General features: G+C 41.3%; 1 protein-coding gene across 1 annotated transcript in view; it reads right to left on the reverse strand.

The window, feature by feature from the left end:
• The window catches only part of LOC120515370 (immunoglobulin superfamily member 22-like), a 185,009-nt gene that overhangs the window by 91,138 nt on the left and 68,435 nt on the right, over window positions 1-25,436 (reverse strand). Inside the window, 3 exon segments of the mRNA XM_039736264.1 lie at window positions 11,671-11,955; window positions 17,067-17,342; window positions 24,610-24,772. Of these exon segments, the coding sequence (XP_039592198.1) occupies window positions 11,671-11,955; window positions 17,067-17,342; window positions 24,610-24,772 (724 nt within the window).

The following is a 25,436-nucleotide window of genomic DNA, read 5'->3' on the forward strand; positions in this document are numbered from 1 at the left end:
GCTGCCTCCAGGGGGTGCTGCAGCGGGGGATGCTGGGCCCTTCTGGGCAGTAGTTTCGCCACACCCGGAAATGCAGCTGGAATTCGGCAATCAAGCACCTGGAGCACTTCCGGGTGAACTATAAAAGGGGCCAGCAGCCACCACTCCGAGAGCCTGAGTCGGGAGGAAGAGGAGGAATACGCTTGCCGGGAGGAGTGGTGGGGCAAAGAAAGGAAGAGCGTTTGTGCTTGTGTGCTTTACTGGTGGGTTTTGGGACTGTGTTGTAGCTGTGGGTCACGGGGAAAGACGTGCCCCACAGGTGCAAAAAATAAAGGTTTCTTACTTTTATACATGCCTCCGGTGTGAGTGTAAATTGGCGCCTTTTGTTACAGTGGTCATCAGTGTAAATTTAGTCATAATTTAAATAAGCTTTGTCATCATTGGTGTGAAGAAGCATTTAAAGTTCTGCTCTCTTTCCTATTCTGTCAAAAGTGATGAGTACTAACAGTCTCTCAGGCCAGGAGGGGTGGGGAGTTGGGAGTGTTCCTCTAATTCAATTGGATAAGCCTGCTGCTTTTCACCCTTGAATAAGAGAAGCTACAAAATAAGACTCACCCTAACCCTAACCTTAGCTCACAGCTTTAATAATTCCACACACCTCAGAAAAGGTAATTTAAGTTTGTTTTGTGGTGAGGCATACAGTTTTGGATCAGACCTGGGTGGAAGTACATGGCTGATTTTTGTTTTTAAGTCTTTCTACCTAGTTAGGTGCATTCACATATAATGCAAAAAACCCTACTGCGTTAGCCATGGTCTGATTATGTTCAAATTTTGCACACATATTCTTCAGTTTTTACTGAGATATCTCGTGCTGTGTAAAGTTTTGAAATTTCAATACCTCTCATTGAATAGTTTTGACAATTCTGCAAACTTATCTGAGTTAAAATTGAGAAATATTCTATACGAATTTACTGTTTTAGTTTTATCTTGACAGTGACTACAACAATTTGCATATTTTTTCACCTCTGATATTTGCTATTGACGGCAAACAGATCCCCAATACAAGTTAATGGAACACCAGCAGGCTGGTAGGAAGTTACTCGATGTCATAAAATATTTCCAGAAACCTCTCCACCAAAAAATTCTTCTTTTTGAAGTCGTCCTAACCTGCTTGTCTGCAAATAGCAGTGAACCAGGTTATCTGTATCTTCTGTATGCTTTTCGTCGTATCAGCTAAGTTAAAAGATCTTCCTCACTTTTGATGACAACAGGCCGTTCAGCCCAACAAAGTTTGTCAATCCAATTCCAAGTAATTCCTCAAAAATAATCAAGTCGAATTTTGAAGGTCCCTAAAGTCATACTGTCTACCACACTACTTGACAACTTATTCTACGTGTCTATTGTTTTTTGTGTGAAGAAAAATCTCCCCTTAACAATTTCACCTTCACAAGTTTCCAACTGTGTCCCCGTGTTCTTGATGATCTCATTTTAAACTCACCGTCTTGATCCACTGTACTAATTCCCTTCAAAATTTTAAACCCGTCAGTCAGGTCTCCTCGATAATCTTCTTAAGGCTCAGCTCTTTTAATCTTTTCTCGTAACTCATCCCCTGTAGCCCTGTAGTCAGCCTAGTTGCTCTTCTCTGGACCTTTTCTAAGTGCTGCTATGTCCTTTTGTAGACCAGAACTGCACCCAGTACTCCAGATGAGGCCTCACCAGTGTATTATAAAGCCTGAGCAGAACCTCCTGTGACTTGTGCTCCACACATCAAGGCGCTATATAACCTGACATTCTGTTTGCCTTCTTAAAGGCTTCTATACACTGTCTGGCAGTTGATAGTGTGGAGACCACCACGACTCTTAAATCCTTCTAATAAGGGGGACTTTCAAGTTTCTGACTTCCCATTGTATATTCAAACCTCACATTCTTACTTCCTACATGTAATTCTTTACATTTACTGACATTACATTTCATCTGCCACAAATATGCCCAAGCCTGTCTGCTGTCCAAGTCCTTCTGTGATGATATAGCAGATTCCCAAATTACAGTATCTGCCAATCCACCTATTTTGGTATCATCCGCAGACTTAACTAGCTTGTTGCTTATATTACTATACAAACCATTTATATCTATTAAAAATAGCAGCAGCCCCAGCACTGACTCCTGAGGAATGCCTCTCTTAACCTTGTTTTTTCATAGTTTGAGTGTCCATTAGATGCCTTTTTGGTATTTGTGATATTGGGTGCTGCTTAACGCGAAGAGAAAAATTAATTGAAATGATTTTAGCACAAGACTGAAACATAACGCAATGTGAAAAAAAGGATCTGAATTCTTTCTGAGCCCACTGTAACTAAGGGGTCCAATTAGTGCTGAATGAATAATAACAATAATTTTTTATATAGCACCTTTCCCTGTAAACTACACACCAATTGAGGCCTCCTTCCTTTAACCTCTGCACACTCCTGCTGACTGCTGGGATTTGAAGTCCTCCCACACGTTCATCCACATAGCTGCCTTGTTTGTTTAGCAACAGTAGACAGCAACACAAGACCCTTAGGGTCCAATAAGATGGATGATTCCTAGTTTTACTAAAAAAAAAAAAAAAAAATTAAACAAATAGGAACTGGAAACAAGAAGATACTAAACTGCCGCTGGTTCCCAATCTGTTCTTTATGCTTCTGGATATGGAATGAGTGAATCAGGCAAAAATCTTCAGTTTCCAGGAAGAAGTCAACAAATAAATTTTGTTTGAAAACCTCTATCTTCCAGTATTTCACACCAACTCTCACCTTCTCTCCTTTCATCTTCCCTGGCATCGTTTGCTCCTTCCTCTCTTATACAGTCTTTTGAAAAACTAAGTGCACCCCTTGAAAATTGTCTTGTTCGGCTTATCTGAACAGGTAAACATCTTCATGCAACCAGTGCACTTGACCAAATGACACCTAAAACTGACATGGTGTATTCATCCTTATATTCTGAATGAACAAAAATACAGATTTGTCTTCTGGAAAAAGTAAGTCCATCCCTCCGTATCTCACCACTTCAGATCCTTCAGATTAGAATTAGGTGTTCCAGATCAGGCACCAATGATTAGAACCTCCTTTAGGGAGTTTGAAGGTGGGCCTGACTGACTTATTTAACTCTTTTAGGGTGGATTTCAAATTTTGTCGATGGGAGGGGTTGAGGGCACAAGTTAACAAAAGTCGACATCTGGGGTAGAGGGCAATAACTGGTCTACAAAAAATATTTTTTGTTTTTTACTGGGAACTTCAGATGAGGTCTCTATTAAGTTTTTTACACTGATTTCATAAATGAAATCAGAATTAAGCTAGCACATCAGATTTTTGAGGTACACATCATTGCCGTTTTGACACTTTTGAATATCAATATAATATATCAACACGATATCTGGAGTTTGGACTCTGTCCCACCAAAATTGTATTGATGTGCTTATTCTGCAAACAAACCAGAAGACGATACCAGAGACACGTTAAAATACAGTGCATCCGGAAAGTATCCACAGCGCATCACTTTTTCCACATTTTGTTATGTTACAACCTTATTCCAAAATGGATTAAATTCATTTTTTTCCTCAGAATTCTACACACAAACACCCCATAATGACAACATGAAAAAAGTTTACTAGAGGTTTTTGCAAGTTTATTAAAAATAAAAAAAATTGAGAAAGCACATATACATAAGAATTCCCAGCCTTTGCCATGAAGCTCCAAATTGAGCTCAGGTGCATCCTGTTTTCCCCTGATCATCCTTGAGATGTTTAATTGGAGTCCACCTGTGGTAAATTCAGTTGACTGGACATGATTTGGAAAGGCACACACCTGTCTATAGAAGGTCCTACAGTTGACAGTTCATGTCAGAGCACAAACCAAACATGAAGTCAAAGGAATTGTCTGTAGACCTCCGAGACAGGATTGTCTCGAAGCACAAATCTGGGGAAGGTTACAGAAAAATTTCTGCTGCTTTGAAGGTCCCAATGAGCACAGTGGCCTCCATCATCCATAAGTGGAAGAAGTTTGAAACCACCAGGACTCTTCCTAGAGCTGGCCGGCCATCTAAACTGAGCGATCGGGGGAGAAGGGCCTTAATCAGGGAGGTGACCAAGAACCCAATGGTCACTCTGTCAGAGATCCAGAGGTCCTCTGGGGAGAGAGGAGAACCTTCCAGAAGGACAACCATCTCTGCAGCAATCCACCAATCAGGCCTGTATGGTAGAGTGGCCAGACGGAAGCCACTCCTTAGTAAAAGGCACATGGCAGCCCGCCTGGAGTTTGCCAAAAGGCACCTGAAGGACTCTCAGACCATTAGAAACAAAACTCTCTGGTCTGATGAGACAAAGATTGAACTCTTTGGTGTGAATGCCAGGCATCACGTTTGGAGGAAACCAGGCACCGCTCATCACCAGGCCAATACCATCCCTACAGTGAAACATGGTGGTGGCAGCATCATGCTGTGGGGATGGAACTGGGAGACTAGTCAGGATAAAGGGAAAGATGACTGCAGCAATGTACAGAGACATCCTGGATGAAAACCTGCTCCAGAGCGCTCTTGACCTCAGACTGGGGTGACGGTTCATCTTTCAGCAGGACAACGACCCTAAGCACACAGCCAAGATATCAAAGGAGTGGCTTCAGGACAACTCTGTGAATGTCCTTGAGTGGCCCAGACTTGAATCCGATTGAACATCTCTGGAGAGATCTTAAAATGGCTGCGCACCGACGCTTCTCATCCAACCTGATGGAGCTTGAGAGGTGCTGCAAAGAGGAATGGGCGACACTGGCCAAGGATAGGTGTGCCAAGCTTGTGGCATCACATTCAAAAAGACTTGAGGCTGGAATTGCTGCCAAAGGTGCATCGACAAAGTATTGAGCAAAGGCTGTGAATACTTATGTACATGTGATTTCTCAGTTTTTTATTTTTAATAAATTTGCAAAACCTCAAGTAAACTTTTTCACGCTTGTCATTATGGGGTGTTGTGTGTAGAATTCTGAGGAAAAAAATGAATTTAATCCATTTTGGAATAAGGCTGTAACATAACAAAATGTGGAAGAAGTGATGCGCTGTGAATACTTTCCGGATACACTGTATATTTATGTCAATTTACCTCAATATAAAAGCGAGGTCAGCGTGCTCCAAAATGTCTGAGGCACTCGCTTTTGCGCTTGTACTGCACATCCGTCTCTCTTTTCAAGAACCAACAGTAGTCTCCCATCATGCTCGGAGTAAATTTTCCCCGATATCGGTTTCCCATCACCTTTATTTCTTGATGAAATCTTTCCCTATACTCATCGCTGGCATCGCCCAGATTTGGTGGAAAAAAGTCGAGATGAGAATGTAAAAAAATGCGTCTTCAGTGACATTCTGGCTCCCATAAGCTGATGCGCTTTCAGCAGGTTCTGCACAAACTCAGCATAATTTGTTGCTCTGTGACTGCCAAGAAAATTCTGGACAACCCGCATGAGTGAGGGTGCTGATTCGGTGGGCTTCAGTTTCCTTTTGAGCTCCTCGTCAAGCATCAGTTCACGGATTTCAGGAACAACAAAAACATCTTCCTTAATTTTGGCTTCACTTTTCTTGAGACTAAACTTATTTCTTAAATGCTGAACAGCAGCTCTGGTTTCTGTCCATCGCCTTGAGAGAATTTTCAAAGTAACGGTGAATCTAACAAACTAAATGTCCTGAAATTCACCCCTTATCATTCGGGGTCATTTTTGCTAAATCGCTTGTAATTCGACCTCTCCAAATTAGAATCATTGCTGTTATTGAACTATCTGGAGTATAAACACATGTTTGGTCTCTTTGTAAAGGTAACATTCTCTAGTTTCACCCTTAGTAGTCAGAATCACTGTAGGTGTGACTGATCAAAAGTTATGCACATTAGAACTCACAAAAAAAACAATTTTTTTTGTTCTCGCCTAAGTTTTTTTATGAAAATAAAGGAAAATAAAGCTGCAGTAGGTAGGTGGGGACAGAAACACACTATGTACCAACAGAATAACTTGTTGACTACTCACATTTCAAATTTGAAAAGAATACCTGTCAAAATGACATTTTTTACACCAGTTTTTATGTGGGCATGTCCAGGTGCTTTTTAGAGGGACCATTATCTACATTTTGGAACGTATGTTAAAAGTGTAATAACTTTTGAATGCTTCAACCCACAGATATCAATAAGGGCTCTACTGAAAGCTTACACCTAAAGGAATCTATATCTACACACAATGTCACTCTATTAGTTATGGAAATTCATATTCCATACTAAAAACAATAAAAAATACACATTTCAATATAAAAATAGTCAATACAAGTTATGGGCCAAAAATATATTTATATTTTTATTTTTACTTTTTTTATAAAATGCACACAAACTATATATATTTCTTTTACAAACTGTTACAACACAGCTCAGCATTTTTCCATGTGCCACTTGATGGCAGCAATCACTAGCAAGCAGAAAGCACAAGGGTGTGGCACATCGCTCTCTGCCATTAGACGTTTCCTGGGCCGGTTGAATACTTTCGCAACGCTGCATGCATCTATTATTTAATCGAGCGCTTATTTATGTTTAAACTTCTACTTTTATTCATATTTAAACTGCGAAAAAACTTGGCGAAATCATAATAAACAACCACGCACCAACTCTGCAGACTGGCACAAATGCCACCTTCACGCAGCTCGATCGCTTTGTTTACAAGTTAGTATGGCAAGTTACATATCAAAATGCTCGGCTGCTCATTGGCTGTAAGTTTTGAGTGTCAGTCACAGTGTCCAATCAAACTGGTAGATTCTACCAGAGTTCAGAGCTATACGCCATCCTCCAAGCTTTCTGTGACACTGGTTGGCTATACGAGGTGCCAGTCAACCCCAGACCCGTCGTAATTGGCCAACTTAGGTGTCTTTCGAAAGCTAACACTTCCGTGTTTCATGCGGTAGCATGGTTATCGACAGAAACAAATTACGTCTAATATGAGCAATATAAGTGAAAAAATTACTTAGGTGGTCTCAAGTTATGAAACATTTTCTGGAGTTTTTGTCCCTTTGAGAATATATCGTGTGTTTTGGACCTAAATCGTTTTACTGGATTATATTCGCTGGAGCCTTACGGACACAATGGGATCAATACTGCTCGGAAATATTGATGTTTGACTTGCAGGGGGTCTTCAAAGGTAGGCACAGTCAACTCTTAAAAGTATGTACTTCTCTGTAAAAAAGGCTTTAGTGTCAGTGCTGTGGTTGTTGTGTGTCAAAATGGTTTATATCATCGGAAAGACGAGACTTTGAAGTTTCATTTGATGGGTAGGGTGTCGAGATGCATGGCAGATGGGCATGCACACATTACTGTAACGTTTTTAAAACGCTGTTATGTCCCGGACCGCACGCAGCTGCTAAAACAGAAAAACCTCGACCTACTGCACCGTCATGTCTGAGTTGTTTCATTATGCTTTAGAGTCATATAAGACCTGCTAATCAGTAACAAATATTTTTTCTGCTAATTAAAATAAATAATATTTAAATAAAATTAATAATGACAAGGTAAACAACTCACAGCTGTTAGTAATGTGTGGCGAATTATTTTATCTCAATGGCATCCCTAGTGGAATTACGGGGTTATCTCCCTTTACTGTCCAGTCACCCTAGTTGTCCAAGACCTGGAACATCATAACTAAAAAACGGGACGTACTGCTGGATGAAAACGGTTTTCAGATTTGAAGTCAGCAAGTGAAACCTGTTAAAGTAAAGGTGAAGGACTCCCAATAGTGAAATGCTTGTTTTTTAATTTTTTTTTGTTTTTGTTCTTTATTTTGCCTTATGCAACTTCTTATATTAGGAATTTGTTAGTTTTCACATACCCCTTGGGGTCAGAGCACAGGGTCAGCCATTGTACAGCGCCCCTGGAGCAATTGAAGGTTAAGGGCCTTGCTCAAGGGCCCAGCAGAGTAGGATCTCTTTTGGCAATCGAACCAGCGACCTTCGGGATACCAGCGCAGATCCTTAGCCTCAGAGCCATCACTCCTCCCTTTAATTGACCAGTGATCAGCCGTTAATGGTGACAAAACTCACCGTTACCTTAAAGGTAGGCCCTCTTTGCTTGGAGGAATGTGAGACTCGTTGACTCGCCATCTAATCCCGGCATGTGTGTGTGAGTTACGCAATGTAAACAAAGGCAGGATGGCATCGCAATCTCTCGAGGGAGCGAAGCAAATGCAGAAAGCAAAATACTTTGTCTTGTACATTATCGCTAAGTCGGACTCTGACTTTTCGGACTCTGATTTTGTTGAGAATGATCAGGAGATCGAAAATGAGAGTGAGGAAGCGGCATCAGCTGATCAGACCCCAGGGGAATGGCTGCCAGTTGAGCACATTCACGCAACTGACGCACCTATGGCGAGGTTCACCCGACATCGGTCTGTGCTTTGTGTTCTTTATTATTTTTTTAAAATGCAAGTTTCTGGAAAAATATTCATCTCTGGGAGAAAAGAAACAAAAAAAAAAAATCAGCCCTAAAAGAGTTAAACCTCATATATCGAGGGTCTGGGATTCTCCTTACTACAGTTAGGTCCATAAACATTTGGACAGAGACAACTTTTTTCTCATTTTGGTTCTGCACATCACAATGAATTTCAAATGAAACAACTCAGACGCAGTTGAAGTGCAGACTTTCAGCTTTAATTCAGTGGGTTGAACAAAACGATTGCATAAAAATGTGAGGCAACTAAAGCATATTTTTTATCACAATCCCTTCATTTCAGGGGCTCAAAAGTAATTGGACAATTAACTGAAAGGCTATTTGATAGTCAGGTGTGTTCAAGTCCGTCCTTCTGTCTTATCAATTAAGCAGATAAAAGGCCTGGAGTTGATTTGAGGTGTGGTGCTTACATGTGGAAGATTTTGCTGTGAACAGACAACATGCGGTCAAAGGAGATCTCCATGCAGGTTAAAGAAGCCATCCTTAAGCTGCGAAAACAGAAAAAAACCCATCTGTGAAATTGCTACAATATTACGAGTGGCAAAATCTACAGTTTGGTACATCGTGAGAAAGAAAGCAAGCACTGGTGAACTCAGCAACGCAGAAAGACCTGGACGTCCACGGAAGACAACAGTGGTGGATGAGCGCAGAATCATTTCCATGGTGAAGAGAAACCCCTTCACAACAGCCCATCAAGTGAACAACACTCTCCAGGGGGTCGGCGTATCGATATCCAAGTCTACCATCAAGAGAAGACTGCATGAAAGTAAATACAGAGGGTGCTCTGCAAGGTGCCAGCCACTCATAAGCCTCAAGAATAGATAGGCTAGATTGGACTTTGCTGAAGAACATCTAAAAAAGCCAGCACAGTTCTGGAAAAACATTCTTTGGACAGATGAAACCAAGATCAACCTCTACCAGAATGATGGCAAGAAAAAAGTATGGAGAAGGCGTGGAACAGCTCAATATCCAAAGCATAGCACATCATCTGTAAAACATGGTGGAGTCAGGCAGTGTGATGGCTTGGGCGTGCGTGGCTGCCGGTGGCACTGGGACACTTGTGTTTATTGATGAGGTGACACAGGACAGAAGCAGCCGAATGAATTCTGAGGTGTTCAGAGATGTACTGTCTGCTCATATCCAGCTAAATGATGTCAAACTGATTGGGCGGCAGGCGTTTCATGATACAGATGGACAATGACCCAAAACATACAGCCAAAGCAACCCAGGAGTTTATAAAAGCAAAGAAGTGGACAATTCTTGAATGGCCAAGTCAGTCACCTGATCTTCACCCAACTGAGCAGGCGTTTCACTTGTTGAAGACTAAACTTCGGACAGAAAGGCCCACAAACAAACAGCAACTGAAAGTAAAGGCCTGGCAGAGCATTAAAAAGGAGGAAACCCAGATTCTGGTGATGTCCAGGAGTTCAAGACTTCAGGCTGGCATTGCCAGCAAAGGGTTTTCAACCAAATATTAGAAATGAACATTTGATTTCCAGTTATTTAATTTGTCCAATTACTTTTGAGCCCATGAAATGAAGGGATTGTGTTCAAAAAATACTTTAGCTGTCTCACATTTTTATGCAATCGTTTTGTTCAAACCACTGAATTAAAGCTGAAAGTCTGCACTTCAACTGCATCTGAGTTGTTTCATTTAAAATTCAAAAGTTGTCTCTGTCCAAATATGTATGGACCTAACTGTATTAACATGTTCTGTGTCATCATTCCGAGATCAAAAGAGCTCTCTAAGGCCCTCAGAAAGAAGGCTGTGGATGCCTAGGAGTCTGGCAGGAGATTTAAAAACAATCAGCAAGTTATCTATAGGGAACATCATTTTGATTTCAAATACCAGCTAATTTATCCAGGACTGGCTGACCCAGCAAATTCAGCCCATGAACTGACTATTTGGTACTTAAAGAAGTGCCCTAGAACCCTAAAATTTCAATGAAGTACCTGCAGGTCATTCTTGGTGCCAAAGTGCTGGAGTCTATAATCTGAAAGGGATGGCACCAATGTGACCTTCGGGTGAGGTTTGCCAGGAAAAAAGCCTTTGCTGTCCAAAGAGAACATCAGAGTAAGACTACAGTTGGCTATTGATCATCTAAGGTCAAAAACCAGGAGGACAGATGAATCAAAGATTGAGTTGTTTGGCCACAGTTAACAGAAGACACAATGTTTGATGCAAACAGCATTTAAGGAGAAGCACCTCATACCAGCTGTGAAGCATAGTGGTGGGATTTTTTCCAGTTTAGTGTTGATTTGCTGCCTCAGGGTCTGGACAGCTTGTCTCATATGAATTCTGCATCCTTTCAAAGTGTGCTTGAAGAGAATGTGAAACCATCGGTCCAAAGGCTGAAGGTGAACCAGCAATGGACCATTTAGCACAATAATGATACATAACACACAAGCTAATCCAACAAGGAATGGCTCAAAATGAAGAAATGGAGGGTTATGGACTGGCCAGGACAAAAGACCTGATTTGAAATGGTGAAATGGGAAAGGAACGTGCCAGGAAAACCATAAACACCCTGCAGCTGCAGGAATTGCGCATGAAGTAGGGGTCAGAAATGTCACCAGGTAGATATCAGAGACTGTTGGGCAGTTATACAGGAAGTCACTTCTGGTAAATGGGGCAGCACCAGCTTCTGAGGGCCAAGGGTGGACTCCCGTTCTCCCCACTAGACCATAATGCATCTATGGATATTTATGTTGAATCAATGATTGAAAAGGCACATTGTCTTTGTGTGTTTATGCAGGTATCCCATCTTTATCTGTAGGTACCGTTTGCATGTTAAAATATATTAAAGAACTGAACTGTTCCCATGGGGTGCACTTGCTTTTTCACATGACTCTAAATACTCCATTAACACAAATTCTGTTTGAGCAGAAAAAAAGAATTCAATGACAGCTTACAGAGGAGCCGAGACCTACCTTGAGATGAAGGACATCCTCCTAAGCTAGAACCTGGAGTCATCTTGGCCTACTTTATGTTGGACGCTCCCTTAAAACGTCTTCATATCTTTCAAACGAATTTACGAATCATGATAGGAATCATCCCTAAGTAGGACAGCTGTGCACAGAGATCCCCCTAAACTGCAGGCCACCAAAGTAGCATTGGCGTAGTCCTGAAGTCATCTCTAAATGTACGAAGGATGCAGACCCCATCCAATACCCCCCATGGTACACGAGGTGCCATTAAAGCCTACCGTCTACAGTCAGGTTGGCAGAGCTGACATACTCATGGGCGTCACTCTCCTGCATTGCCACAATCGCGTACTCTCCCGAGTCGGCCAGGTCACAGTCCTCGATGATAATCTCGGCTCTCTTTCCCTCACGCAGGAAGGTGTAGCGAGGATTGTGGGTGATGTCCTTGCCGTCCTTCAGCCACTTGATGAACACGTCCTTGGAGCTGAGCTCACACTCCATGCGGGCTTTGCCTTTCTCCTTAACACGGGTGTTCTTCAGGTTGCTCACAAACTTAATTGGGATTCCTGGAGGAAATGAGAAAAATGAAAATCACAAGGAGGGACTCGACCTGCGACATCTGATGGCAGACACACAGAAACTGAAAGAGTGACTGACAGAAACAGTAATGGAGGCCATCTCATAGGGAAACATGAAAGCCTGTCAGATCCAAATAACGAAGGAACCTATCTGCCCTGGACTGGACTCTTGTGACAGCCATTGACTCAACTTCTGAGGCCCCTTATTACTTATTGGGGCTGGGGAGGACCTGAGTCTATCATGGCAGCATCAGGCACAAGACAGCAAGAAAAAGCCCAAGGAGGGATGCCAGAAAAAATGTATAATCGTCAACCAAATTAATCTGGCAAACAAAAAAACAAAACAAAATAAATCACAACCCAAGCACTAAAGGAAGAACATTCAAACTCCAAACTGAAGGTTGTCTCACTGTAGTTTGACCAAAACTGATCTTAAAATCTTAAAACTGATCTTTGTTGTGAAAAGTTCATATATATATATATATATATATATATATATATATATATATATATATATATATATATATATATATATCTCAGGTAAAATTCTAATATAATCTAATTAGTTTTCTTTTTTCTTTTGTTGTTATACTGTTTTTTATCTTACCTTCCCTGTAAGACAATACATATAATATTGTCACACGTGGGCATTTGTGGATCTCCTTCAAGGATCTGCAGTAACCTTTCAACTCTTTTCTCCTCCTTAGTTCAAAGAAGTCACCCAAAGAGGGCACCCAAGTCACGCCTCCACTCAATTAAGCCCCACCCCTTCCAGTCAGGACGGTATGGATCTGAGGACTATTGGAAGATGATGTCTCAGTTGGAGGAGCTGACTCCTGCAAGAATGAGCTCCCAGACACAGACCCACTCAGTAGACCTGAATATTATGAGAAGCCTTCAGAGGCAGTTGTTACAAATGTTTTCTGTTGGGTCACCACATGCCCAATTTTGTTGCATGGGTTTTTGTTTTGTGCTTTGGTTCTCTGGTTCCTTATTTGCCTTCCACTATATACAGTATATACATATATATATATATATATATATATATATATATATATATATATATATATATATACTGTATGCAGTGGGTACGGAAAGTATTAAGACCCCCATCAATTCGGCCAAGTCTGAGGTCCTTAGCACTCTGGAGAAGGTTTTTGTCCAGGATATCCCTGTACTTGGGATCTTTCCCTCGATTGCAACCAGTCGTCCTGTTGTCTACACACATTCCGCTTAGAATTAAGGCCAAAAAGTTCTATCTTGGTCTCATCAGACCAGAGAATCTTATTTCTCATCATCTCAGAGTCCTTCAGGTGTCTTTTAGCAAACTCCATGCGGGCTGTCATGTGTCTTGCCTCTCCTCAGTGTGTGGAGACAACCAGGCACTGCTCATCACTTGTCCAATACAGTCCCCACAGTGAAGCATGGCGGTGGCAGCATCATGCTGTGGAGGTGTTTTTCAGCTGCAGGGACAGGACAACTGGTTGCAATTGAGGGAAAGATGAATGCAGCCAAGTACAGGGATATCCTGGACAAAAACCTTCTCCAGAGTGCTAAGGACCTCAGACTGGGCCAAAGGTTTACCTTCCAACGAGACAATGACCCTAAGCACACAGCTGAAATAACAAAGGAGTGGCTTCACAACAACTCTGTGACTGTTCTTGAATGGCCCAACCAGAGCCCTGACTTAAACACAATTGAGCATCTCTGGAGAGACCTAAAAATGGCTGTCCACCAACGTTTACCATCCAACCTGACAGAGCTGGAGAGGATCTGCAAGGAGGAATGGCAGAGGATCCCCAAATCCAGGTGTGAAAAACATGTTGCATCTTTCCCAAGAAGACTCATGGCTGTATTAGCTCAAAAGGGGGCTTCTACTAAATACTGAGCAAAGGGTCTGAATACTTAGGACCATGTGATATTTCAGTTTTTCTTTTTTAATAAATCTGCAACAATTTCAAAATTCTTTTTTTGTCTCTCAATATGGGCTGCTGTGTGTACATTAATGAGGGAAAAAATTAATTTAAATGATTTTAGCAAATGGCTGCAATATAACAAAGAGTGAAAAATCGAAGGGGTCTGAATACTTTCCTACTCCACTGTATATATATATATATGTATATATATATATATATGTATTTATATATATATGTATATATATATATATATATACATATATATATATATATATATACATATACATATATATATATATATATATATATACATATACATATATATATATATACATATATATATATATACATATATATATATATATATATATATATATATCCATCCATCCATCATCCATCCTGCTATAATCTAACTACAGGGTCACGGGGGTCAGCTGGAGCCAATAATTAGATTGTAATTCAGACCTATGCAGATATATATACAAGTCAGGAAACAAACCCTGGGCAGGGTGCCAGCCCAGCACAGTGTGTATATATATATATATATATATATATATATATATATATATATATATATATATATATATATATATATATACATACACACATATATACAAAGTATATATATATATATATATACACATACATACAATGAGGTGGACTGGCGCCCTGCACAGGGTTTGTTTCCTGACTTGTATATATATCTGCATAGGTCTGAATTACAATCTAATTATTTGGATGGTTACAAAGCCTCAGACATTGTACCATTGGCGGCTGGTTCGGTAATTAGACAGGGTGTAGATCAGAGTATTACATTCATAGTTCTGATCACAATCTGATATTTGGCTGGTTACTCATCAGGTGACTGATATATATAAAATAAGTGTACATAGTATAATGTGAAGAATGATTGGTAAAACAGTTTGAAATTGTATTCACAGTGAAAGCAGCTATAAATTATAACCAATGATTGGTTCGTAAAACAGTATGAGATTGTGTTTATAGTGAAAGGTGCTATATAATATAAAGCTTATAAGTAGATTTATAAAAAAAAAAAATTATCATTGATTTTGTGATTATTTTCATATTAAAATTAGGGGGCTTTGCCCCCTTACTCGCTTCGCTTGCCAACCCCCCCGGCCTGCGCTATGTGCCAGCCACTTTGAGTCTCTGCCGCTTGCTTATATGGATTTCACTTTCACCAAACAACAAATCTTTTAATTGTCGCAGATTTGCCTCTTCATTGGGATGAAACACTATTTTTCCCTGATGGCGACACGAATTGGACAATCTACAAGTCTCTGACTTAAAGTTTAAATCCTAACAATATATTCGATCTCTTTTCCCTGTTCCGTTATTTCACAGCGTAATAATTTCCGTTTTTTTGCGCTAATGCAATCTTTACTATCATTTTTGTGAGACTTTCGAATTTTCGTATTTCCATTATCTCTAAACTGCTCCACATGTGTACCGCGCCAATGTTTTTGAATTCTTTACGACGTTCTACTTTATCATCTACTCTCTGTCTTTTATTTCTGGAACTCAGGTGGTTAAATCTCCTGTCACAAAGTCTCATCTCGCGGGATGTGAAAGTATCTCTCTGAAAAAAGTCACGTCTCATCAAAGGAATTTTTTTATTATAATAGAGAGAAGTGCATAATAATATAACAACTGATTGTTTGGTAGTTTGAGATTGTGTTAATAGTAACAGGGGCTATATGATATACAAACTAAAATAAACTAATCACAATAAATTAAGAAAATATTGTTTTATAAAACATCTTGTGATTGTGTTAATAGTTAAAGGTGCTATATAATATTAATCATTTATATTAGTAAACTACTCACAAAAAGTAAAAAAGTGGATCGTTTTATAAAACATTTTCTGGTTGTATTCATAGTACCATGTGGTACATAATATAAAGACTCTGAGGTGAAGGACTTTGTGCTTATAGTGAGAGGTGCCAAATGAAATAAAAGATGACTGGTAACACAGTTTGCAATTGTATTTATATTTAAAGGTACTACTTAATATAACAACGTTTAGTAAAACATTTTGAGATTTCTGAGAATGTGTTTATAGTGAAAGTGCTGTACTATATTGTTGGGTGAAACACTCTGTGTAGTGAAAGGCGCTATATGGTGACTGATTAAACAAGATAAGGTGTTGTATCAAAGTGAAAGGTGCCATATAATATAAAAAGTAAAAAATAAACTAAAACAAAACAGAAAGAAAAACTTTTATAAAACACTTTGTAATCATATTTATAGTGAAAAGTGCTATATAAAATAAATAATGTTTGGTAAAAGGGTTCGTGATTGTGTTTATGGTGAAAGGCGCTATATAATTTAAAGACTTTGTAGTAATAAGCTTTGTGTTAGTGGTTATAATAATTGGTGCTATATAATATAACAGCTGCTTGGTACAGCAGTTTTTGGGTGTGTTTATAGTGAAGAGCGCTATATAATATAAAATAATTGATCACAAAAAACTCATTATCTTTTGATACATTTTGTGAATGTGTTTAAGGTGCCATATATTCTGTATAAATAGACTAATTGTTTTAGACAGTAGTGCTAATGAGGACAACACAGTGTCGTTCCTAATGCCAGGGTGACTCAAGCCTATCATCCATCATACAGCCATGGCTGTGTGACTGTGCCCTGTGGTAAACTGGCATCCTGTCCAAAGCTGATTTTTGCTTATTGCCTTTGCCTTCTTGGAAGTTTAAAGTGGATTAAGCAGGTCTGGAAATGGAATGGACGTCTGACAGTAATAATAATGACAGGTAACACTGCGCATAATCCAGAGATGAGATTTCAGTTCATGGGTTGAGGTTTGCCCACATTTGGTCATGTGCCTATATTGCCGTCACCCAGCGCTTGTCCAGTCCAAACACGCTCTGCATTCCCTTTTTTGAGTCCCTCAGTATCATGAAGGTCTGCCTGTCTTGATTCTGATGATACATCTGAGAGCTTTAAGAGTTCTTTGTATGGCCCGGCTACTCAAACTGCCTTATGTGTGCCTATTGACGAAAAGGCTGAAAGACCCCCTAAAACACGTCAGCTTTCAGGGGTGGAACACCAGTAAGTGTTTTTCCTGAAAATCTATTGAAATGCTTACAATGCCTTCTCCAGGCTTCTCTGAGGATGCTCTGACTTGAAGATAATTGCGGAACCTACTGTCAATAAAGAGCTGCGTGGAGGCCACCATGTCACCGATGCACAGGGAGTAGTCCCCAATGTCACTGTGGCGCACATCCTTGATCTTCATCGTGTAGGTGAGGCCGTCCTCGGACACCGACACGTCGAACTTCTCGTCCCTCTTCAGCTCCTTGCCCTTCACCTTCCATATCACTGGCAGATCCGTCTTCTTGGAGAGGCGCACCTCAAAGACGGCCGTCTGCCTCTCAGTCACGCGGAGTGGCTTGAGCTCAGTGAGGAATTTCAGTGGCTCATCTGGGGAAAGACAGAAAAGATACCATGAAGCTAACAATGCTTGAAAAAAATGGAGAAAATGTTATCTAAGGACATATTAGTCAGTCCTAACTGTTATAAATCTTCACATGACCTCTGTAATGGTGTGGAATTCTATGGAGTAGAAGCTATGAGGAGAGAATGAAGGAATTGAACCTTCCAATTTAAGAGATTAAGAAGAGACCTGATTGAAGTGATTAAAATTATTAAGGGAATTAGTCCAGTGGATCACGACGTTGACTTTCAAACGAGTTCATCAAGAACACGGGGACACAGCTAGAAACTTGTTAAGGGGAAATGTCACACAAACATTAGGAAAGGTTTCTATACATAAAGAACGATAGACACCTGGAATAAGTGACCAAGTAGTGTGGTAGACAGAAGGACTGTAGGGACCTTCAAAATTCAACTTGATGTTATTTTGAAGAATGACAGGACCGGTGAGCTTTGTTGGGCTGAATGGCCTGTTCTTATCTCGAATGTTCTAATGTTCTAATTTGAATACACAAGTACACCTTACAAGAAGGATTTAGGAGACATAATGGACTTGTCACTATCAACTGTCTGACAGTGTTCAGAAGCCATTAAGAAGGTTAAAAGAATGGCAGGTTATATAGAGCCTTGATGTGTAGAGTACAACTGCAGTTTTGGTCTCCAGGCTACAAAAAGGACATAAGAAACACTAGAAAAGGTCCAAAGAAGAGCAACTAGGCTAACTCCAGGGGGATGAGTTATAAGGAAAGATTAAAAGAGCTGAGCCTTTACAGTTTAAGCTCATCGAGTTGAAGCTTATCGAGAGAATGCCAAGAGTGTGCAAAGCAGTAATCAGAGCAAAGGGTGGCTATTCTGAAGAAACTAGAATATAAAACATGTTTTCAGTTATTTCACCTTTTTTTGTTAAGTACATAACTCCACATGTGTTCATTCATAGTTTTGATGCCTTCAGTGAGAATCTACCAATGTAAATGGCCATGAAAATAAAGAAAACACATTGAATGAGGAGGTGTGTCCAAACTTTTGGCCGTACTGTATATATATATATATCTACATATACATATATACATATATATACACTCACCTAAAGGATTATTAGGACCACCATACTAATACGGTGTTTGACCCCCTTTCGCCTTCAGAACTGCCTTAATTCTACGTGGCATTGATTCAACAAGGTGCTGAAAGCATTCTTTAGTAATGTTGGCCCATATTGATAGGATAGCATCTTGCAGTTGATGGAAATTTGTGGGATGCACATCCAGGGCACGAAGCTCCCGTTCCACCACATCCCAAAGATGCTCTATTGGGTTGAGATCTGGTGACTGTGGGGGCCATTTTAGTACAGTGAACTCATTGTCATGTTCAAGAAACCAATTTGAAATCAGTCGAGCTTTGTGACATGGTGCATTATCCTGCTGGAAGCAGCCATCAGAGGATGGGTACATGGTGGTCATGAAGGGATGGACATGGTCAGAAACAATGCTCAGGTAGCCCTTGGCATTTAAATGATGCCCAATTGGCACAAAGGGGCCTAAAGTGTGCCAAGAAAACATCCCCCACACCATTATACCACCACCACCAGCCTGCACAGTGGTAACAAGGCATGTTGGATCCATGTTCTCATTCTGTTTACGCCAAATTCTGACTCTACCATTTGAATGTCTCAACAGAAATCGAGACTCATCAGACTAGTCAACATTTTTCCAGTCTTCAACTGTCCAATTTTGGTGAGCTCGTGCAAATTGTAGCCTCTTTTTCCTATTTGTAGTGGAGATGAGTGGTACCCGGTGGGGTCTTCTGCTGTTGTAGCCCATCCGCCTCAAGGTTGTGCGGTTGTGGCTTCACAAATGCTTTGCTGCATACCTCGGTTGTAACGAGTGGTTATTTCAGTCAAAGTTGCTCTTCTATCAGCTTGAATCAGTCGGCCCATTCTCCTCTGACTTCTAGCATCAACAAGGCATTTTCGCCACAGGACTGCCGCATGCTGGATGTTTTTCCCTTTTCACACCATTCTTTGTAAACCCTAGAAAATCCCAGTAACTGAGCAGATAGTGAAATACTCAGACCGGCCCGCCTGGCACCAACAACCATGCCACGCTCAAAATTGCTTAAATCACCTTTCTTTGTCATTCTGACATTCAGTTTGGAGTTCAGGAGATTGTCTTGACCAGGACCACACCCCTAAATGCATTGAAGCAACTGCCATGTGATTGGTTGATTAGATAATTGCATTAATGAGAAATTGAACAGGTGTTCCTAATAATCCTTTAGGTGAGTGTATATACATATACATATACATATATATATATATATATATATATACATATACATATACATATACATATACATATATATACATATATATATATATATACATATATATACACATATATATATACATATATATATATATATACATACATACATATACATATATATACATACATATGTTTACATACATATACATAGAGGAGACCTGAGTGCTAAAACTCATGAAGGGAATTAATCCAGTGGATCGAGACGGTGACTTTAAAATGAGTTCATCAAAAACACGGGGACACATTTAAAAACTTCTTAAGGGTAAATTTCGTACAAATATTAGCAAGTTTTTCTTCAAACAGAGATCCGCAGATGCATTGAATAAGTGACCAAGTCTTGTGGTAGGCAGTAGAACTTTAGGGACTTTCACATGTTGACTTGAAGATATTCTGGACCATCAACATAAATAGGACAGGTGGGCCTCACTGTCAGAACGTCTTGTTCTCTTCTCAGTTGTTCAGATGTTCTAAAGCACCTTCATTGGCTACAGCTGACATAAACATTTTTCATTTTTTATGATCTTCCATTTCATCTCATTACTTTGACCTACACACTTAGCTAGATAGATGAAATAGAATGTCTATCTGTTCCTTATACAATCCTACACCCTTTGATTGATCTGGACTATATTTTGCATAGTTACTCTCTAGGACCATATAGACAAGACAGATTACCTTGGAATCCAAAAACTGGATCCTGGGGAGGGGATCCCAGTAGTTTTTGTTTTTCCCCCCAGTGTGCTACCAGTGCCAAAGCTGGCTCAGAGCAGGTGAAATGTCTGACCAGGGCGCTCAAACTGGGACTCTCCATCCCAAGCCTCGTTGACTTCCACTGCCTTCTTGGCCTTACACGACGAGCTGTCCATACTCCCGGTCACTCCAACTCCTCACAATCGTTCAGCTGGAGTGACCGGTTTCTACTGCCACCACTGAGTGTCGGCCAAACACTCCTCTTAAGGGGCTCTCCTCCCAGCTGCCTGCCTTCTATCCAGCGAGCCTGCTCCCTCTTACTCACCGACTATTATTGCTTCCTGCCTCTCCTTAACCTACGTCCGTTTCTTTGTCTCTTTTGTTCTCCCTTCCTCACTCGCGCTTCTCCGTTTCATAATGGGGACGTGGCACAAGTGTGGCAATTAGCAGATCCCAGCATCAATTACAGACATGGGCAATCCCACATCTGTGCACTTCAGTGTGGAAATGCCCATGCCCACATCGCACATGGGAACCCCTCCGGCCACAGTACCACGTCCCCTCCTTAAGCCGTGAATGTGGAGATTATTTATTTAAAAACTGATGTTATTCTTAAGAATGAAGTGGATGGACAGGACTGGTGAGCTTTGTTGGGCTGAATGGCCTGTTCTTATCTCGAATGTTCTAATGTTCTAATTTGAATACACAAGTACGCCTTACAAGAAGGATTTAGGAGACATAATGGACTTGTCACTATCAACTGTCTGACAGTGTTCAGAAGCCATTAAGAAGGTTAACAGAATGGCAGGTTATATCGCGCCTTGATGTGTGGATTGCAAGTCCAAGGAGGTTCTACTCAGTCTTTATAACACACTGGTGAGGCCTCATCTGGAGTGCTGGGTGCAGTTTGGGTCTCCAGGCTACAAAAAGGACATAGCAGCACAAGAAAAAGTCAAGAGAAGAGCAACTAGGCTGTCCAGGGCTACAGGGGATGAGTTATGAGGAAAGATTAAAAGAGCTGAGCCTTTACAGTTTAAACAAAAGAGGAGACCTGACTGAAGTGTTTAAAATTGTGAAGGGAATTAGTCCAGTGGATCACGATGGTGACTTTAAAATGATTAAATCAAAGGCATGGGGACAGAGTTGGAAACTTGTTAAGGGGAAACTTCACACAAACATTAGGAAGTTTTTCTTCATACAGAAAGCCAAAGACATTTGGAATAAGTGACCAAGTAGGGTGGTAGACAGGAGGACTTTAGAGACCTCAACTTGATGTTATTCTGAAGAATGAAGTTGATAGGACTGGCAAGCTTAGCTGGGCTGAATGGCCTGTTCTTGTCGTAAATGTTCTAATGTTCTAATCTGAATACACAAGTCCACCTTATAAGAAATAGTTAGGGGTCCTAGTGGTCTCAACACTATCAACAGCCAGACAGTTCAGAAGCCATTAAGAAGACTAACGGAATGTCAGGTTATATAGCACATTGATGTGTGGAGTCCAAGGAGGTTCTGCTCAAGCTTTATAACACACTGGTGAGGCCTCATCTGGGGTACTGGGTGCAGTTTTGGTCTCCAGGCTACAAAAAGGACATAGCAGTACTGGAAAAGGTCCAGAGAAGGGTGCCTGCATTCTATCCAGTGAGCCTGCTCCCTCTTGCTCACAACTCTTATGGCTTCCTGCCTTCTTCTCTCCTTAACCTCAGTCCATTTCTTTTTCTCTTTTTTTCTCCCCTTCCTTACTTGCGCTTCTACTTTTCATCATGGGGACGTGGCACAAGTGTGGCAAACAGCAGATCCCAGCATCAATTACAGACCCGGGCGATCCCGCATCATGTATGCCCATGCCCACATCGCACCTGGGAACCCCTCCGGCCACACTAGCACGTCCCTTCCTTAAGCCGCGAGTGTGTCAATTATTTTTTTAAAAACTCGCCATCCATTTAGAGCCGCGGACCCGCTATACGAGGTGTGCCAGAAAAGTAATGAGACTGGCAACACTGCAAGCGATCTGGCAACGCTGCGCTGTTGTCCTTGATAGAGCCCGTATCAGTACCTCCCATAGCTCAGTGTGAGTTTCAACTCCTTTCGTTAACTACGTGATTTTTGTGACTGCTATTAGCGAAGTTGTGTTTTTGGTTGTGCGTCACGCAAAATGGAACAGCGGAATTTGGCAAAAGGGGAATCGTCCACAAAGAATTTGTTCCTCCAGGACAAACTGTCAACCAAGTTTTTTATAAAGACGTCCTTGAAAGGCTCAGAAAAAGGGTCATTCGCGTGAGACCAGACATTGCAGACAAATGGACGCTCCGTCATGACAACGCCCCATGTCACACTGCCCTCTCCATAACAGACTTTTTGACCTCAAAAGGCATTCCTGTGGTTCCCCAGCCCCCTTATTCACCTGACCTCAGTCCGGTGACTTTTCCTTTTCCTAAACTGAAAAATGTCCTCAAAGGACGTCATTTCTGGACTTTAGAAAACATCCAAAAGAGTGTAACGGACATGCTGAAGACCATACCGGTTGAAGACTTCCAGCGCTGCTACCAACAGTGGGAACAACGTCTCCATCGGTGTGTAGCTGCCCAAGGGAACTACTTTGAAGGGGATAACATTGATGTTTGAAAAAAATAAAAACTTTGGTAAATAAAAAATCAGTCTCATTACTTTTCTGCCACACCTCGTAAGACAGTAATTTAAAACACCCACAATGCAGTGCTCTGTTGTTAGTCTATCTGAAAGTCCAGGTCAAATGAACATGGATGCTTTGCTGAGGGATTGCCCATTGTTGATTAACGTGTCGTACTCAGATTTCTTTGGGCAGAAGGAGTGAAACCTGCTGAAATTCACTGAAGGATGTTGGCTCAGTATGGAAGTAAAAACAGGAGGACTTGATGAAAGGTTTATGAATGGGTAGGAAGTTTTAAAAAGGTTCGAACAAGAGTAACCAATGAAGCTCGATTTGGTCGACCATCAATATTGCGCACACAAGCCCACATTGACATGGTGAATGCCTTCATCAGAGAAGACCACCGACGGATTACGTTGTCTGCTGTTGGTGCACATTTGGATATCAGCTATGAATCTGCACAGGCTGTAGTGCAGGGTCATTTGGGGGTTTGCACAAGATGGGTACCTAAACAGCACGGGCCAACATCCTTCAGCAAATTCTAGCAAGTTTTAGTTGCTGTGCCGGACAGGCAGGGCCCTTAACCAGCCAGGATGCCTCTATACTGGAAGGACCGGGGGAGAGAACATGTTCAGAGCATTACCTCCCCCAGAGTGATAGATGGTAGCACCCCTGGGTTGTAGCAGTCATTCAGACTCCCACAAGGCTCCGTGGGAGTTGGAGTTTGGTGTAGCCCTGTTGGATTCCGTGGGCACCACCAGGGGGTGCTGCAGTTACTGCTGAGCTCTATGTGGCAGCAATTCCGACTCACCCAGAAGCACTGTCAGAAGAAGTTCTCTTCCTGGGTGCCCTATAAAAGGAGCCAGCCGCCACTACTCCAGGAGCCAGAGTCAAGAAGGAAGGGAGATGAAGCTTGCCAGGAAGAGTGGAAGTGGACAGAGAGGAAGAGAAAGAGAAAGGAAGAGAAGAAAGTTTTTTTGGTGCTGTACAGGTGGGAAATGGAGGAAGGTGTTTCCCACGGGAAAAAATAAAAAGCGTGTGCTGAACTTGTGTCCTTTGTCTGTCTGTGTCGGTTCTGGGCGGCAGGAGCTCCCTCTTACAGGCCACAATGTCCAGTCAATTTAGCCACAGGTGGACTCCAGTCAAGTTCTAGAAGCATCTCAAGGAGAATTAAAGCAAACATCTGAGCACAATTTGGGGTGCCACAGCAAAGGGTCCGAATACTTCTATGATAAGGGGAGACTTCAGTTTGTGGTTGTTAATACATCGGCACATATTTTTGTAGACATATCTTCACGTTGTCATTATGGGTTATTACATCGAAATTGATGGGACAAAAATGGCAAATGTACCCATTTAAAACTGAATGTGCAGCACAATAACGTGTGCAGAATGGGCTTGGAATATCTGCTGAACCCACTGTATTAGATCCAGAGCACATTTCACCTGCTTTGGCACCCTAGCCTTGTAATATTTATTTTTGACTAGCCCCTCACACACGTCGCCCTCTTCTTTAAGCCACTTTGCATAAAAGAGTTGGCTAAATGTGGAAACATAAAAGTAAATCACACAATACTGGTGGCCTTGAACGCCAGTGACATGCTCAGCTGTGACTCACCTATGACATTCAGCTTGGCCGTCAAGGTTTTGTCCCCAACCTCAAGCCTGTAGGTGCCGCTGTCTTTGAGGGTGACTCCAGTAACATGCAGCATGAACTTGGTTCCCATCTGCTTCATCTCATATTTGCCCAGGGAGTACTGGATGCGCAGCATCTCATTTTCCTGTAGTGGAAGAAGAGATGTGAAAGAAGGAATGAGAGACAAGAGAGCCACCTGAATGTTGCTTGTTTTTTAAGGAAAAGGTCACAATGTCACTTGCCTGGTGGGTGTTAAAGGATTTTCAAAGATTTAATGGTGAACTCAGAAGGCATGCCGACTCCTTCACTTTTTACACATTTTGTGATGTTGCAGCCTTGTGACTGAAATCATTTCATTTTTATTTCCTACATCAAGCAACACTCAGTACCCCAGAAGATTTTAGACATTTTTGCAAAATTGTGGAAAAAGTGACACAAGTATTCAGATCCTTTACTCAGTACTTAGATAAAGTCCCTTTGGCAGTTATTCCAGCCTGGAGTCTTCTTGAGTTTGACACCATAAACTTCATTCTCCAGGATTTGAGGATTTTCTGCCATTCTTCCCTGCAGATCTTCTCAAGCTTGGTCAGATTGGATGGAGACCATCAATGGATGGCTACTTTCAGGTCTCCCCAGAGAGGTTTGATTAGGTTTAGGTCTGGATGGGCCATTCTAGGGCATTCCCGTAGTTGTCCCTATCACTAGAATTACCAAAGCCTACGAAAAAAATTTGTAAATCCGGCCTACCTTAAATCCCTTCGCACCTCTCTGTCAGCGTCTTTTGTCTTGTAAATGTGTCGATAGACAGC

The sequence above is a fragment of the Polypterus senegalus genome, chromosome 1 (assembly GCF_016835505.1).
Source record: "Polypterus senegalus isolate Bchr_013 chromosome 1, ASM1683550v1, whole genome shotgun sequence".
NCBI lineage: Eukaryota > Metazoa > Chordata > Cladistia > Polypteriformes > Polypteridae > Polypterus > Polypterus senegalus.